This window comes from Lepidochelys kempii, chromosome 1, assembly GCF_965140265.1.
Source record: "Lepidochelys kempii isolate rLepKem1 chromosome 1, rLepKem1.hap2, whole genome shotgun sequence".
Lineage (NCBI taxonomy): Eukaryota > Metazoa > Chordata > Testudines > Cheloniidae > Lepidochelys > Lepidochelys kempii.
In genome coordinates, this window is record NC_133256.1 from 215,601,131 (window position 1) to 215,619,110 (window position 17,980).

Consider the following 17,980-nt stretch of genomic DNA (forward strand, 5'->3'; position numbering starts at 1 on the left):
TTTCTGGCTCTTTAAGTGGCTTGTTGCTTGTTGGAGTTGTTGCTTGTTTGGGCTTCCCAAGTGGCTGCTGCTGCTACCAGGGCCGAGGGTCTCTTTGTGGGCTTCATTCTGGGTTTCCCACATAAAGTGAGTCCTGCAGCTGCAGTCTCTTAGCTCATCCTGGTGTAACTGACTGAGCTGCACCGTCCTTATTTCCACTGTTTCTGTACCAGAAATGCACAAGTACAGAGAGGAGCTAATTTACATAATGGGAGGAGCCAAAAGCAGTAACCTGACAGCCAAAACCCCCATTCCCTGCTGGGCCAGTTCTTGTCTCTTCAGCAGCTCTAGGATCAGAGGCGTGTGTGTGTGTGTGTGTGTGTGTGTGTGTGTGTGTGTGTGTGTGTGTGTGTGTGTGTGTGTGTGTGTGTGTGTGTGTTGGAGGGGGGAGGGCACATGACCCAGATTTCTGCCACAGTTTCCCAGCCCTGCTCAGTCACATGGTGCAGCCAGGCCCCTACTCCCTGCAGGGCGGCTACCAGAACCTGTGAGCTGCAAGCTGTGCCCCTCGGGGAGAGGCAGGAGCAACAGACGGGAGCTGCAGGGAGGTGGGCACTGCTTTCTGGGAGGGGAGACTGAGGGCCAGGAGGGGGCCTGTCTGGAGGAGGGGGAATAACTTGAGCTGTTCTGGGGGTGGTCGAAAGTTTAAATTGTGCCCCTCCATCCCAGGGTGACCACATAGCAAGTATGAAAAATCGGGACAGAGGTGGGGGGGGGGAGAAATAGGCGCCTATTTAAGAAAAAGGCCCAAATATCGGGACTGTCCCAATAAAATCGGGACATGTGGTCACCCTACTCTACCTCCACACTATCAGCAGTTATGGGTCGTCTCTGCCTGGGATTGTAAATCCTGAACTTCTGGACTGTTTCCTGCTGCTTGGGGGATTTGGGAAGTATTCAGAGCGTGCAAAGGAACTTGACCGACTGTCTGGGAATTAGGCAGGCACAAGCAGTTCCCAAGGTAAATGCAGAATAAACAAAAAGTGGAAACCTACGTGTCTGAGAAACCCTCACTCCAACCATCCCAGTTACCCGGTTTTGAATATGTAACTCATCTTGGTACCAAAGCAACCGATGAGCCATATAAATGGAGTGTCCCTTCATGTTTAGTATTAATGACACTAAGCTGGGGGGAGAGGTAGATAGTGTCCAGAGTGATCTAGAAAAATTGGAGGATTGGGCCAAAAGAAATCTGATGAGGTTCAACAAGGACAAGTGCAGAGTCCTGCACTTAGGATAGAAGAATCCCATGTACCGCTACAGGCTGGGGACTGACTGGCTAAGAGGCAGTTCTGCAGAAAAGGACCTGGGGATTACAGTGGACGAGAAACTGGATATGAGTCAGCACTTAGCCTTCTTCCCCTCTATTCAGCACTGATGAGACCACATCTGGAGTATTGCGTCTAGTTTCAGGGGCCCCAATACAGAAAAGATGTGGACAAATTGGAGAGAGTCCACTGGAGGGCAACGAAAATTATCAGATGGCTGGGGTACATGATTTATGAGGAGCGGCTGAGGGAACTGGGCTTGTGTAGTCTGCAGAAGAGAAGAGTGAGGGGGGATGTGATAGCAGCCTTCAACTACCTGAATGGGGGTTCCAAAGAGGATGGAGCTGGGCTGTTCTCAGTGGTGGCAGATGACAGAACAAGGAGCAATGGTCTCAAGTTGCAGTGCGGGAGGTCTAGGTTGAATATTAGGAAACACTATTTCACTAGGAGGGTGGTGAAGCACTGGAATGGGTTACCTAGGGAGGTGGCGGAATCTCCATCCTTAGAGGTTTTTAAGGCCTGTCTTGACAAAGCCCTGGCTGGGATGATTTAGTTGGTGTTGGTCCTGCTTTGAGCAGGGGGTTGGATGAGATGACCTCCTGAGGTCTCTTTCAACCCTAATCTTCTACGATTAAACACTATTTACCTCATAAATAAAGTATTCTTGCCCTGAACTTAGAGACATTTACACTTAACGAAAAAATTCCTCAGCACTTTAAATTTCATGCATGAATGCTCAGTGTGTGTTGTTCATTTGAAGTCTTTATCACATGTTGGCACCTGTCACGGAGTGTGGGGAGGTGAGGGTCCTGCACCCCACTCTTCCTGCGATTCACCGTGACTCTCATCCAGCCAGTAAAATGGAAGATTTATTAGACAACAGGAACACAGTCCCAAGCAGAGCTTGTAGGTAAAACTAGAACCCTTCAGTCAGGTCCCTCTCGGGGGCAGAGAGCTTAGACCCCAACCCTGGGGTTCCCTCCATTTCCCCAGCCAGCTTCAAACTGAAGCTCCACTGCAGCCCTCTCCTTCCAGCCTCCCCAGTCTCCTCCTCCAGCCTTTGTCCGTTTCCTGGGCAGAAGGTGTCACCTGTCCCCATCCCCCTCCCGGCTCAGGGTACAGACTCAGGTATCCTCCCTCAAGTAAAGTCACCGCCTGCTATCTCATCCCCCATGCAGATAGTCCCAGTAAAACTAAACGACATTCCCAGGTCAGTCCGCCCCGCTCCCTACAGCTACAGCGTCACAGCACCACACCTGGGCCTTGGCAGGTGTCATAGATTTACAGGATCTGTGCTATGCCCCAGCTTTTAAACAGTCCCTTGGAGGAACGCCTTCAGTGTGCCAGACCCTCAAGGGCGGCTCTCTTTCTTAAGGTGGGTCACGTGGCCTCAATCCCTCTGTGGCAGGGCAGGGGCATAAACCCCTTGGATGCCCTGATAAAGGGATGACTCCTCCCCTGCTTCCCAGCAGGGCAGCGGGGTGCAGGGGCCCAGACACTCAGCAAGGAGCTCAGCTGCAGACCCTAACGAGGGCAGGCTCAGGGGAATCAACTGAGCCAAGTGGAGCCAGCTGGGCTGTTGACTGGGAGGAGATATAAGCCCAGAGATAGGCTCAGTGGGAGGCTAGCCAGGGGAGCAGACAGAGGGACTGCAGCTCTGTCTCTACCGACTACAGAAAGCCTTGGGGCCGGAAGACCCAGGGAAGGGTCAGTGTGGGGGATCGGTGTTGGGGGAATTGGGGCTGCACTAAGCATTGTAAATGAAAAGACACCGGTGAAACAACTGAAAGAGGCGTTGGGACCCCTTCTTTGACCAGCCTGAGCACAGGGATGCGAGGCCAGGAACTTGTGCAGACCCTGTGACCGCCTCCAAGACTGAGCCTCTGTGCTCCAGCACTCCTGTTTCACACTGTGAGCTCTGCCCAATGAGTCCAACTGAGTTAGACCTCTACTCAGAGACTTTTACATTCATCAGGGACCAGTGTACCTCAGCAAGTATCTGCAGTGACTCCAGGCAGCCTTTTCAAAACCCAGCAGGATTTATTAGTCAACTGGAATACGGCATCGGGAAGTCCTATGGTTAAGGTTACCATGTGTCTGGGTTTTCCCAGACATGACCTCTTTTTCTGGTCTGCCAACATCTGTCCGGGTGGATTTTCCAAATAAGAGAAAATGTCCAGGATTTTTCCAGATGTTGCAGCTCAGAAAGAGCCATCTCCACACCCTGGTTGGTCCCTCCCCTGAGCATCTGCACCTCCTGGATCCTGCCAGCCCCCGCGCAGCTTGGCCCACCAGGTAAGCGGAGCCACCAAGCACCTCTCAGCCTGGCCGCCTGCCCCACCACAGGACCTCAGAACCTGACCAGGAGTGGTGAGACAGTCAGGCCCCAGCTCCCAGCCCAGGGAAGGGGGAGAAGCCCTCAGGGAGACCTTGACTGATGGGCTGGCTCTGCGTCCCAGGCATGCACCAGCTGGCCTGCCACCATGACAGGAAGCGCGGCACTGACCCCCACCTCGAGAGTGAGACTTCAGGTACTCCCTCCATCACTCCCCAAATACTCCCTCCCAGTGCACACACCCCTCCAGCATCCTCCAAATACTCCCTCCCAGTACACAGACACACACCCCTCCAGGACCCCCCAAACATCTCCTCCAGCACCCCTGACCTGTAACCCCTCTCCAGTGCCCCTCCCCCACTGTATACTCTATTTGGAAACTTGAAATAGGGTAACACTACCATGGATTAGCACAGAGAAGAAGCAAAGGTTAAGATATGGTCCATACTCGCCAAGTCCGGGCTGCCGTGAGCCATGCTGCTGTGGACCCATCTTGGTTTCCACTTTTTCTCTGTCTCTTTGTCTCTCAGTCCCAGGTGAGCTCTCATGTCTCCCCAAAGGCTAGCTCTTATCCGAGACTCCTGTCACTGCTCAGTCCATGGTGGTCCTCCTGCCGATTATGGCCAATTATCCATATTGCACTAAAGCAAACACATCACAATTCCCATAGTCTACATGCCAAGCAGCAATCTTGTACCTACAAGGCAGTACCAGGAGGGGAGCATGAAAATGGACATGCCCCAGGTGAGAACAGCAGAGAGACCACCACAGAGCAGATTGAGTACGGTCCCTGTACACCAGCTTTGCACGTACAACAGCCACTTACACCAAATTTGCCCAGGCTTGCACTGGAGAATATGCACAATACAGATTTTGCTGACCACTCCCTTTTTTGCTGAGCCACTGTCCAAATTCTCTTTTGGAGCGTGCCTCTTGTCTCACTGAGCCAGCGGGTCTAGTTGCAGCTACAGCGACTTCACTCAGCCACCAATCACCTCAGAGGTGGCAAATGGGTGCAGGGCACTCGTGGTGATGGTAAAGGCCCACTTAACACCAATGCAGCTGCCCACACATAGTTCTATGGAGACCTGAGCCCCCTGCGTGCACGTAGCCCAGCAGTCACTACTAGAGTGAAACATTTCTCACACTGGTGAGCTATTTATCCTCACTGGAGCTCTACGAGTCCCGCCCGAGACAGGAGGCCTTTGTTCATTCATTGCAGTGAAGGCCAGACTCTCCTTACTGCCTCTGGACAGACAGCTGCGCATGTCAGAGGCTGTGGAGTTAAGTTTAAATTCGCTGACAAAAAACTTCATAAACACAGAGTTCATGTTGCCTGGAGGTATCTTGTGCCCTTCTAGGATATCGAGTTGGGAAAATTCAGACCCCTGAAAACCAGGTAATGGACAGTATGGTAAATGTCAAGTCAGTCTTAACTCTGCCCCTGGAGCTGGAACTAGCCACTGGCACTGGAATTATTTGCCTGTGCTCCAGCTGCAGTCCCTGTGTTAGGTGTAGCTGTACTGAATGGTGGAGGCATGAGTGGGAGCACTTTGGCAGAGCTGTGACTGTGATATGAGGAGGTCTGGGTCTAAGCCACCCTGTGATCAAAGGGAAGAGGTGCCTGTGTACCCTGGGGGATCCCGCATACCTCATTTCAGCGCTGTGTTCTGCAGGGTGTGTCAGTGGTGGAGCACAGGCATCTTCTTGCCGCGGGGATTGCAGCTGTGAGGTGAGAGATGGAAGCAGTCTGTGTGTTTAACGATGGGTAGGTGAAAGGACAGTGTTCGCTGGAACCCTGTGAGTACGGTTGAAGGGGTTGTGAGGGGGCAAAGGGGCTGTAAAATGTAACAAGTGTGGGGTTGTTTCTGACTGGGAAATAGAGTCAGTGTTTGGAGGGCACTGGCCACTGAGGACCCCGCTCTGTGACTGTTAAATGTTTCCATTTTCTTGTTTGCAGATGCTCCTGTCCCAGGCCTTTCCTTTCCCTTGCAATGGCTCCCATTTTACAGTTTGTTTTCTGAATGTGGGTCAGTGTCATGGAGGGTCTCAGCCCAGCTGTGGGACCCATGGCCTGGGTGGAGGCTTATGTGGGAGGAATCTCTGATCCTGCCAGGAGTTAGCCTGCTCTGCGGGGTGGAAGGTTTTGTGTTGATGCAGTCGTTCATCAGGGCAGTAGTGATGCTGGTGCTGTCTGCCCCACGGGGCCCTGGGACTGGGGCTGCCAGTTGCCACTATTGGGGGAAAATATTTGGGAAACTTAGTCATGGTCATAGAAACATTTAATGAAAATCATTGAATTAGTGAATTTTCCTGTTGGCAAATAATGTTTATAACCGTTAACTTCTTTTCAAAAAATTGTATATAAATTTACATTGGGAATGCCAAAGAGGCTGATGGGAGTTCAGTGACACTTTTAGTGAAACTAGGGATCCTAAGTGCACAAGGTCCACGTTTTAAAAGATATTTAGGTTTCTATAAATGCAGATAGGTGCTCAGTGGGATTTTCAAATGTGCCTGGTGCCGAACTTCCAGGAGATTTGGAAAGTCCCAGTAGATGCCTGTCTGCACTCCTAGGGCCTGAATGTCCTTTAAAATCTGGCCCTGAGTCACTTTTGAAAATGACACGTAGGCTCCTAGGTCACTGAGGCACATCTGAAATGTTTCCCCTTAGACTAAAATCCCGACCCAGGCACCCAGCCAGAGTAGCTTAGAAGATGCACAGGGGGCAGGATGTTTATGGGGTCCCTTTCCCACCCTTATAGGATGACCTGGCAATGGATTGATCGTCCCGGCTCTCTGATACCCTGTAGACCTGGTGTAGCATAGAGGGATCAGCCAAAAGCATATCTCGGCCTTACAGAGCACAAAAAAATCATATTATGGAGGAATTTCCTGTGACTCCATAGTTAACATAACAACTATGGGCCCATTATAAGTTTTATTTTTAACTCTTCACTTTTAACAGTTAGTAGGAGTAATAAATTCCAATGCAAAAGGCACAAGGAAGAGTAGAATATTTTCCTTTTGAATTTCAAATGTTTTAACATCTTCCCCTGGCAATGGGAACTAAAGGTAAGTGTTTAATCTTAAGCCTCTCTGGATTGTGAGTGGTTCTATGCAAAATCTCACCATCCTTTTAACATGGGGGACGCGAGGGCAGGGGGGCGTGATATGCATTTCCTAGCATTGTTAAAAAATAAAGATGATGGGCAGGACTTTATAAAAATGAGTTTCATTGCCAATACTTTTCGGCAGAAAACAGACTGGCCCTTGCAGATGTAAATTCTCTAGCAACAACAGAAACAGCCTAGACTCCACTAGTTGGGCATTCACGGTGCCATTTGTGTTGAGTTTCCTTCATCAATAGCACTGCAGTTCCCATGGAACAGTCTGTGTACAGTATCCTCTGTGTTTTTGGCCCTCTCGTCAGGACCTGGGGGGAAGAAAGATTTCTCTTCCCTAAGACCTTTCTGAGACTGGGCTCAGCTCGCCCTGTTCCTCTCTCTTTCCCTACCGGGGCATCCTTCCTGTGCTTCTTTATCAGATGTGGGCTGATGGGCTACTTGGCTCTTTATCCACCCAGCCTGTAAACCTTCTTATCTAATTACCTCAGTCAGCTTTCTTTGGGGGACTAACTGACATCTAAAAGATCAGTGTCACACTGTCTGGAGGGGTCATGACTGTGAGTTCCTACCTCAGGAGAGATTGTCAGAAAACAGGGTAGACGCTGCAAACTGGTGGTGTGTTCTATCTTTAGATTTCACGAGGTCAGTAACAAATGTGAACTCCTGGATTCATAGGCACTGACTCCATGGAAAAAATTAACAGGACTTAGCACCCACCAGAAGCCAAGCTCCCCCAGCACCTCCTGCCTGCTGGCGGCTCTGCCAATCAACTCCTCTGCCTCCCTCCCTGTGCCTCCCACCCACCACGATCAGTTGTTCAGCGGCATGCAGGAGGTGCTGAGTGGGAGGGGGAGGAGCAGGCATGAGGCGTGCTCAGATGGGGGAGGGGTAGAAAGAGGCGGGGTGGAGGGCATTGGGGAAGGGGTGGAGTGGGGGCAGGTCTGGGGGCAGAGCGGGAGTTGAGAACGCCCTGGGGCAATTGGAAGATAACTGTAACAGTCTTACCATGAAGAAAAGGAGGACTTGTGGCAGTCTCTAAGGTGCCACAAGTCCTCCTTTTCTTTTTGCGAATACAGACTAACACGGCTGCTACTCTGAAACCAGTCTTACCATGGAGTCACAGACCCTTAGACTAGTAGTGGGCAACCTGCACCCTGCAGGCCGCACACCACTGCCTTAGACTCCCCAGAAAAGCTGGACTCTGCAATCAAATGGTTACTTACACCAAAAATCACACCCCATTCACTTTGCTCCCAAGAGACCAGTCACTTACCCTAGATCAATTGGTATCCTGGATCTTACACCAAAGACAACTCTGGTAGCCAATTGTATAGTAAATGAACTAAAGATTTATTAGCTAAGAAAAGGAAATGAGAATTGAGAGGTTAGAGCAGTAAAATATATGTACAAGTGAGTCACAGTCTATAATTCAAAACAGTACCAGAGATGTAGTCATCTGCCAGTTTCCCAAAAGTCTCTCAGGGCTACCCAGAAGAACTCTGGGGATCTCCATCTTTTTGTTCACTTATTCCAACCTATTAGAATCCAGACACTCCAGAGATGAAGGATCTTTTCGTGAAACTGTACGTATAGCTTCTTCTCGCAGAAAACAAGCTGACAGAGTAACTACCCAGGTGGACTCTTCCTTTGATGACAGAGATTGAGGAATGCATTTAGAGTGTTTGCCTCCGATCATCACACACAATGACCACTTGCTTTGAAATTAGCACTTTTCTGTGAAAATTCTTCATTTGCATTCCACAAGGCTTCCTTCTTGTTTGATGGGTTATTTAGTTACAGGGCTATAAACAGTGTAAATATTTGCTATTGCATTATAACGAGATACAGATAAGTGAGAACAATGCAAATAGCATCCTGTTAGCTTTCTTGAAAATTAAACACTCTTATACATTTACACATTTAATAATCACTTTGATCAATACTAATACACACGTGAATGGGCCAGGCTGTCCATCTGTAAGTTTTCAGTGAGACCTGGGGCATTGGCATGAACTGGCACCTGATCTGCCAGCATCACAATCAGAGTGCAGGCTCATCTGTTGGCTCCCGGCACTCTGTCCCAGGGAGACTGTCTTCCCTTACTGGGCCCAGGCAGTGCAGAAGGGAAACCACCTGAACTGAATGTAGAAGGGACAAGAATCAGACCAGGATGAGAGGAGGAGGGTAGATGGGGACAAGGAGCCTTTGGGTGGCCGGGGGACAGATGGACATTCTGAGACTAGATACTGGTGAGAAGCAAGAAACTGGGACTGGGAGAGAAAGGGGGAGATGGAAACTGGCTGGGCAAGGGGACTGGGAGGAGGGAGGGGGAGGAGACTATTACGGGCTCGGCAGGGTAAATAGAACAAGAGTCGGGGGACAGAGACTGTGACTTGCTGAGCAAGGAGATTGGGAGCTGGGGGAGACTGGGACTGAGTGGAGAAGGAGTCTGGGACTGGGAACCAGTGGGAAGGAACTGGGAGTGGGCATCCCAGCTGGAGCTGCACATTTGTAGTGGGAATAAACTTCAGGTTTGTTACAGGGCGCGTGAAGGGCTGGGCTGCCTAGTGGTTGGTGCCCCTGACCTCCAGCCCCTTGTTTTCAAGGTCAATTTGTCTCAGTCTTTTAGGCAGTGGGGCAGGAAAACCCAGGCCCTCCCTCTCCACTGGGTCCCAGCCCAGGGTCCTGCATGCATCTACCCCTGAATAGGGGAGACCTCCCAGCAGCAGCGAGTCAAAATCCCCTTCCCAGGGCTACTTCCTACCACTGTCCCTTTTGTTTGGGGCATGGCCCCTCTAGTCCAGTTTGCTGGGTGACTTGCATCCTATAGCGTCCTCTCGTGGATGTTTGGTGGCACCGTGCTGCAGTCCCAAAGTTTTTCAGATGGGGCAGCCACAAGTTTGGTGAGACTGAACCCCACAATGTCTCTGGGCTTCAGGGACCCAGTTACCTCAGTTGCCAGAGGCTCCTAGCTCTCCTCCACAGTCTCCCTTGGCTGGGGAGACAGTGATTACTCCCTGGTGGCTGCCTCCACTGGTAGGCTAGTGACCCTTCCCCCTCAGGTAGGGACGCGGATAGCTCCAGCCTCTTCGCCAGTCAGCCCTCAACTGAGCCAGGCTCTCTCCTTTTCTCCGCCCAGGCCTGGCATTGGCTGCAGGTACAGCGGGATGGGGCTAGCTGGGCCCAAAGGCTCCCTTTAACCCCTGCCGTGCTGGCAGAGTAGTTCCACATGCCTGTGCTGAAGTTTGGACAGGAAGATGAGTCTTTCCATGGTCCTTATAGTTATGTCCATTCTTGTCACTAATCCCTGTCTTCCCTGGGTATAGGTGCAGGGCCAGCTCATAGGCCAAACCCCGGGTTACTTCCTCAGGCCATCAGCTATTGACTGTAATGTGAGTTTGCTTTGTACAGACTGAGTACAAACAGAATAAAGGACTCAGGATTGGGCCAATTAAGGATTGTTCCAGAAATAACCAGTCAGCCGTCTACAAACTGCCCTGTGCACTAGATATCACTGAGAACAAACACATGTGGTAAGCGTGATTCTGCACCAAGCAATTTTTGAGAGATGCTGTCCTGACTGAATACTCAAAAACTTTCCAAAAAGTGACAGTCGTCTTCTTATATGTAGCGTTGCTGTAGCCGTGTTAGTCCCAGGATATTTGAGAGACAAGGTGGGTGAGGTAATATCTTTTATTGGACCCACTTCTGTTGGAGAGAGACAAACTTTTGATCTGACAGAGAAGAGCTGTGTGTAAGCTCAGAAGCTTGTCTCTTTCACCAACAGGAGAGGGTACAATAAAAGATATTACCTCACCCACCTTGTCTCTCTCAACCCCTTCTCGTCCAGCTTTCAGTTTTCATTTCTGGTTGGATGCATACCAAACGTCGCCACAACATTCTCCTCTGGCAAGGTCCCTTCCTCCATCAGTGCACGGGCTGGATGGTGCCTAGGGAGTGAATCAGGGATGCACAGTGACAGAGGCTGTAGTATGGAAGCCCACAGCTCCCTTTGTTGCAGCAGCAGCATCGCCATCATCGGCGATCCCTCCATTCGAGGATGATGTCTGACACAGATTTACATCTGGGCCCTGCAACGACTCAGGGGTCCGATGCTGGAACCATAGATCTGCCCGCAGTAGGTACAGACATTTGCTGACAGGTCAGCTGCCTGCTGTGAGAGAGTTCTTTTTCTTGCTTTCATTCTCTCTTTTCAACTTCAGGGGCAATGCACTTCTCGAAGCGGGCCACTGCCTGGTGGAGAATGAAGCATCATTGTGATCAGTTGGTTGCTTGCTCCTCCCAGCTTGTGATGTCCACATGAGTTTTCCTGAGATACGCTTTCAGTGTATCTTTGTAGGGTTTCCTCTGACTACCATGGGATCTCTGACCATGGGTGAGCAGAGAGTAGAGGGCTTGTTTTGGGAGGTGAGAGTCTGGCATCCGCACACAATGTCCAGCCCAGCAGAGTTGGTGAGTGAGGATCATTGCTTCAGTGCTGGTGACATTACCTTCAATGAGGATGCTGGTGTTAGTCCAGCGATCTTTCCACTTGATGCAAAGGATCTTCTGGAGGCATTGGTGGTGGTACCACTCCAGACTCTTGAGGTGCTTTCGATAAGTCACCCAGGTTTTGAATCTATAAAGGAGTGTAGGAATAACAATTGTCTTATAGACCTGTATCTTGGTGGCCTTCTGTAGGTTATGGTCTGTGAAAACGCACCAGAACAGTTTCCCAAAGGAAGCACTTGTGCAATGGATCCTGTGCTGGATCTCACTGTCAGTTTTTGAATTTTGAGAAAGTTGGCTACCGAGGTAATAGAGGTCTTCAACTCTCTCCAAAGTCTGTCCGTCGATGGTGACTTGTGGTTGGTCATTTGCAAGGCCTGAAGACAACTGATGGGGAACTTTAGTTTTCTTGATAGTGAGTAAGAGTCATAGGCTTCGGTAAGTGTGTGCAAAAAAATCCAATGTGGACTGAAGGTCATTCTCAGTGTGCGTGATGATGACACAGTCATCAGCGTACTGAAGATGAGCAATGGATGTCCTGAGGACTTTAGACTTTGAGCGGAAACATCAAAGATTAATAAGCCACCCATCCATTCTGTATTGAATGCCAACTCTAGTGGGGAGGCGGTCTTTAACAAGGACCAAAATGACTGCTAAATACATGGAGAACAGGGTTGTGGCAATAACACATCCTTGCTGAACCCCAGTTTTGATGCTGAAAGGATCCATCTCCAGGCCATTACAGAGAACGGTGGCAGTCATCTCATCATGAAGAAGCCTTCGGCCCTTAATAAATTTTGGAGGGCAGCCAAATCTGGCCAGCACCTTCCACAGCGCTTCGCAATTGACAGAGTTGAAGGCCTTTGTCAAATTGATTAAGGCCATGTACAGGTCCTGATTTTGCTCCCGAGACTTCAGTTCCCCGTATGTAAAATGGAGATAACAACACTTCCCTGCCTCCCGGGGTGTTGTAAAGAGAAATTCTTTAATGTTTGTTTCAGAATAACAGTCGTGTTAGTCTGTATTCGCAAAAAGAAAACGAGTACTTGTGGCACCTTAGAGACTAACCAATTTATTTGAGCATAAGCTTTCGTGAGCTACAGCTGCAGCTCACAAAAGCTTATGCTCAAATAAATTGGTTAGTCTCTAAGGTGCCACAAGTACTCGTTTTCTTTTTAATGTTTGTGAAGCACTCAGCTACTATAGAAATGAGTGCCATAGAAAAGCCCATGAGGAAATTAACAATTCTGTTTCAGGAGTTCAGTTTGGATGATGTGCAGTACATAAGGGCTGGGGCCACTCATTGAACAATGAGTATAAAAAGAACTATTGACCGTCCATCCATCCATTCAGTCAGCACCATGTGTCCTGTGCACTGATGAGGCGGGGTCCTGTGGAAAAAATAGCATTTGATCGTGTGATTAAAGACTGTATCACAATGCAAATACAAAAGGGACTAATTAAGGTTACAGAGGACAGCACGAGTCTGGCATTCTGAATGTTTGAGTGCTTGACTTCCTTTTAGATACATAGCTTTATAGATTTTTAAGGGCAGAAGGAAGCATTAGATCATATAGTCTGGCCTCCTGCGTAACAGGCTACAAAATTTAATCCAGTTACTCCTGAACTGAACCCAATAATTTTTGTTTGGCTAAAGTACATCTGCCAGAAAGGCATCCAGTCTATTAACCTCCTGAAGTATTTAGATGAAATCTTCTGCTTCCCTTTTTAGTTTGTTCCAATGGTTAATTGTCCTCACTATTGAAAATGTATGGCTTACTTCTAATATGAATTTATCTGGCTTTAACTTCCAGCCATTTGTTCTTGTTTTGCCTTTCTCCACTAGAATAAGGAGGGCTCTACATACCAGTGTTTTGTCCTTGCGCAAGTTCTTCTACACTAAAGTACTTATACAGTATAATCATGTCACCTCTTGGTCTTCTTTTTAAAAAACTAAACAGACGGAGCTCCTGGAATCTCTCACTGCAAGGCACATTTTCAAGCCCTCAAATAATCTTTGTGGCTCTTCTCTGCACCCTTTCCATTTTTTTTAAACATCCTTCTTAAAATGTGGACAACACACTGGATGCAGTATCAGTCTCACCATACTGTATACAGAGGTAAAATCATGTCCCTGGTGTGATGTTGCACTCCATATGCTTTATGGAAATATGTTTATGAATATGACATAACTGGAATATGCTTTATGTGAGGTACCCCTTGTATGGTGTCATTAGAAAGCTTTCAGAGTAGCAGCCATGTTAGTCTATATCCATAAAAAGAAAAGAAGTACTTGTCACACCTTAGAGACTAACAAATTTATTAGTACATGGCCAATGTACTAACCCAAGAACCTATCCTTGCAACAAAGCCCGTTGCCTACTGTGTCCACATATCTATTCAGGGGACACCATCACAGGGCCTAATTACATCAGCCACACTATCAGAGGCTCGTTCACCTGCGCATCTACCAATGTGATGTGTGCCATCATGTGCCAGCAATGCCCCTCTGCCCTGTACATTGGCCAAACTGCACAGTCTCTATGTAAAAGAATAAATGGACACAAATCAGACGTCAAGAATTATAACATTCAAAAACCAGTCAGAGAACACTTCAATCTCTTTGGTCACTCGATTAGAGACCTAAAAGTGGCAATTCTTCAACAAAAAAACTTCATAAACAGACTCCAATGAGAGACTGCTGAATTGGAATTAATTTGCAAACTGGATACAATTCACTTCGGCTTGAATAAAGACTGGGAGTGGATGTGTCATTACACAAAGTAAAACTATTTCCCCTTGTTTATATCCCCTCATACCGTTCTTGTAAAGTGGGAAATGGCCCACCTTGATTATTACTACAAAAGGTTTCCCTCCCCCTGCTCTCCTGCTGGTGATAGCTCACCTTTCCTGATCACTCTTGTTACAGTCTATATGGTAACACCCATTGTTTCATGTTCTCTGTGTATATAAAATCTCCCCACTATATTTTCCACTGTATGCATCCGATGAAGTGAGCTGTAGCTCACGAAAGCTTATGCTCTAATAAATTTGTTAGTCTCCATGGTGCCACAAGTACCCCTTTTCTTTTTATTAGAAAGCTTGTAATCTACTAAGTGTGTTCATCCTATTTGTTTGCATGTATTATTTCTATATCTGGAGTTAGGAGAATAAGATATAAACTTGTATCACTGATGTAAACATATTAAGTGGTGGCCATTAAGGGTGCTCCAGAAACAGTCAGTTGTAAATGGCCTTAGTTACTTGAAACCTTCCTCTGTAAGTGTGGGCCAGCCCATGGGGCATGGAGACTAGGGGTCTTACAGTGACATATGACCATGTCACCTGATAATGAAATCCATCTTAAATCTGGTACTTTTCCATTTAGAAGCAGGGGTGGGGATCCAAATAGGCAAAAGATTCCCGCCTTTTGCCAAAGCTATAAAAGGGGGTGAAGCAGGAAAAAGAAGGTGGCCAGTCATGAGAAAACCCCTGCTTACCACCTGAGATGTCTACTGGCTCTAACAAGGACTGTACTAGGGGAAAGGATTGGGCCCAGACTAGGAAGGAGTCTAGTCTGTGAAAGAAGCTTATTGGAACATCTTTGAGGGTGAGATATTACCTGTAATCAGTTTCTTAATGTATTAGGCTTAGACTTGTGTGTTTTGTTTTGTTTTGCTTTGTGACCTACTTTGTTCTGGCTGTTATTACTGCCCCAGACTGGGGACCCCAGAGCTTTGAGACTCCCAGGCCAGCTGGCTATTGGGACACCAGCTGGCCCATGGGAGAGCTCTGTATTGTTATGGTTTGGATGATGGAGTAGAGAATAAACTCATAAAATGTGTGAATGACACAAACCTGGGAGGGGTCACAAGCTCTTTGGTGAGAGTATTAGAATTCATAATGACCTTGATACATTGCAGAATTGGTTTCAAATCAGTAAATTAAAATTCAGTAAAGACAAGTACAAAGTACTAGACTTAGGAAGGAACAATCAAATGCAAAAAATCCAAAATGGGGAATAACTGCCTAGGCAGCAGTACTGCAGAAAATGTTCTGGGGTTATGTTGGATCACAGACTGAAATGGGTGATGCTGTTTTGAAAACAGGAAATGTCATTCTCGATTTTATTAACAGAATCATCATGTGTAAGACAGGTGAGATAATTGTCCTGCTGTACTCAGCACTAGTGAGGCCTCAGCTGGAGCAGTGTGTCCAGTTTGAGGCTCTCTTTCTACGATGGGTAGGTAGGACAAGAAATAATCCATTTAAATTGAAGCAAGGGAGAGTCAGGTCAGATATTAGGAAAAGCTTTCTCATGATAAGGATAGTTAAGTACTGGAACAAGGTACCAAGGGAGGTTGTGGAATCCCCGTTGTGACGTTGCACTCCATATGTTTTATGGAAATATGCTTATGAGTGTGAATATGATGTAACTGGAATATGCTTTATGCAAAAGGTCTCATGTAAGGTCTCATAACAAAAGTTATAACCTACTGAATATATTCCTCCTATTTGTATATATGTATCACTGTTGTATCTGAAGCTAGAAATATGAAGCATAACTCTGAGGTCCAATTGTAATTATGCAAAGCGTGGGCCATTAATGGTGGTTTAGAATCTTGATGGCTCCCATTGACTAGGACAATTGGTTGTAGATGGTTTATTTACCTGCAAGCCTTCCTACTTGTGGGCCAGCCTGTGGGTAATCAACAATGAGGTCTCACAGGACATCCATCTTAAATCTGGTATTTTTCCATTTAGAAGGAGGGGCAGGGACAAAAGATTCCCACCTTGTTCCAAAGCTATAAAAAGGGGTGGAGCAGGACAGACGGGGGTGCCAGTTATGAGAGAGCCCCTGTTTTCCACCTCAGATGTCTGGTGGAACTAATAAGGACTGTACCGAGGGCAGGATTGGGCCCAGACTAGAAAGGAGTCTAGTCTGGGAAAGAAGCTTATTGGAACATCTCTGAGGGTGAGATTTTACCTGTAATCAGTTTCTTAATGTATTAGGCTTAGACTTGCGCGTTTTTGATTTATTTTGCTGGATGACTTACTTTGTTCTGTCTGTTATTACTTGAAACCACTTAAATCCTACTTTTATTCTTAATAAAATCACTTTTGTTTATTCATAAACCCAGAGTAAGTGATTAATACCTGGGGGAGCAAGCAGCTGTGCATATCTCTCTATCAGTGTTATAGAAGGCGGACAATTTATGAGTTTACCCTGTATAGGCTTTATACAGAGTAAAAGGGATTTATTTGGATCCCATTGGGAACTGCGTGTCTGGGTGCTGGAGAAAGGTGACCTGCTGAGCAGTTTTTGGTTGAAGTCTGCAGCTTTTGGGGTGTGGACCAGATCTGGGTGTGTGTTGCAGCAGGCTAGCATGTCTGGCTCAACAAGGCAGCGTTCTGGAGTCCCAGTCTGGCAGGGAAAATGGGCTCAGAGGTAATTTCAGAATATGAGGTGACAGTCCCACGAGGGTCTCTGTGACCATACCCGTCACACACGTCATTGGTGACTTTGAAGAACAAGTTACACAAACATCTATCAGGGATGGAGTAGGTATGCTTAAACCTCTCTTGGTGTGGGGGGATGGACTAGATGACTTCGTGAGGTTCCTTCCAGTCCCACATTTCTATTTATTCAAAGATTTTATAAGCTATTCAGGCCTGCTGGTTTTTAAATAAGTTTATCCCTACTAGGTACTGTTTAACATCCTCCCTAGTTACCAACAGACTGCAGAGTGGTTCACCCTCTTCACATAGTATGAATACACATCCTGCTTTTATCCAAAACCAGAAATGTTTATTGAACACTTCTGCCTTATTTGCATCATTATAAACTATTTTACCATTTCCATTTGTAATGGGCTACACCTTTGTTAGGGTTTGTTTGTTTTGTTTGTCTTTACTCCTAATATAATGAAAACAATGGTCATTATTGTTCCTAGCCCTGCCAACTGTGGAGCATTCCCTGTTAGCTGTAGCTTCCCTTATCAATTTTCTACATCTCAGAACTTCCAATGTATATCGATTGCTATCGAACTCCCTTCTCTCCATTTGTTGTTCATTGTTTTTTTAAAAAATGTCTAATTGCTGCCTGCACTGTCCCACTGCACCAGGATGGGTTTTTGGCCAAAGTTCTAAGGCAGTGGAACAACGAATTCCCTAAGGCTCCTTTGTAATTTTCATCCTTCATTGGCTTTCTAGGACACATTGAGCTCCAGCTGGTTGGAGAGGACAGTGCCTGCTCAGGACGTGTGGAAGTAAGACATGGAGACACTTGGGCTACAATCTGTGATGCACACTTTGATCTCAAAGCTGCCAGTGTTATCTGTAATGGACTAGAGTGTGGAACAGCTCTATCTATCCCAGGAGGAGCTCATTTCCGAGAAGGACATGGACCAATCTGGACTGAGGAATTCCAGTGTGTAGGGAATGAGTCACACCTCGTGTACTGTCCCAGGATATCACACGGGAGTCAGACGTGCTCACATGCAAATGATGCAAGTGTCATATGCTCACGTAAGAATTTGGCACAATGTCTCTAAAATCCCAGTGATGTGTATTCGAGAGTCAGGTGCAGCAAAAATATGATCTCACTCTGTAGGGAGCTGGGATAACAAAGCTGCTATCAGCTTCCAGTAAAACCTAAACAACTCAATATAATGGGAATGGGTTCAATCCCCCCAACTTTC

General features: G+C 47.3%; 1 protein-coding gene across 1 annotated transcript in view; it reads left to right on the forward strand.

Annotated features, from left to right (window-relative positions):
• LOC140898865 (antigen WC1.1-like) overlaps positions 1-17,980 on the forward strand; it is a 60,763-nt gene that overhangs the window by 16,107 nt on the left and 26,676 nt on the right. The window contains exon 3 of the mRNA XM_073313395.1: positions 17,493-17,807. Within this exon, the coding sequence (XP_073169496.1) occupies positions 17,493-17,807 (315 nt within the window). The remainder of the gene's footprint in view (positions 1-17,492; positions 17,808-17,980) is intronic.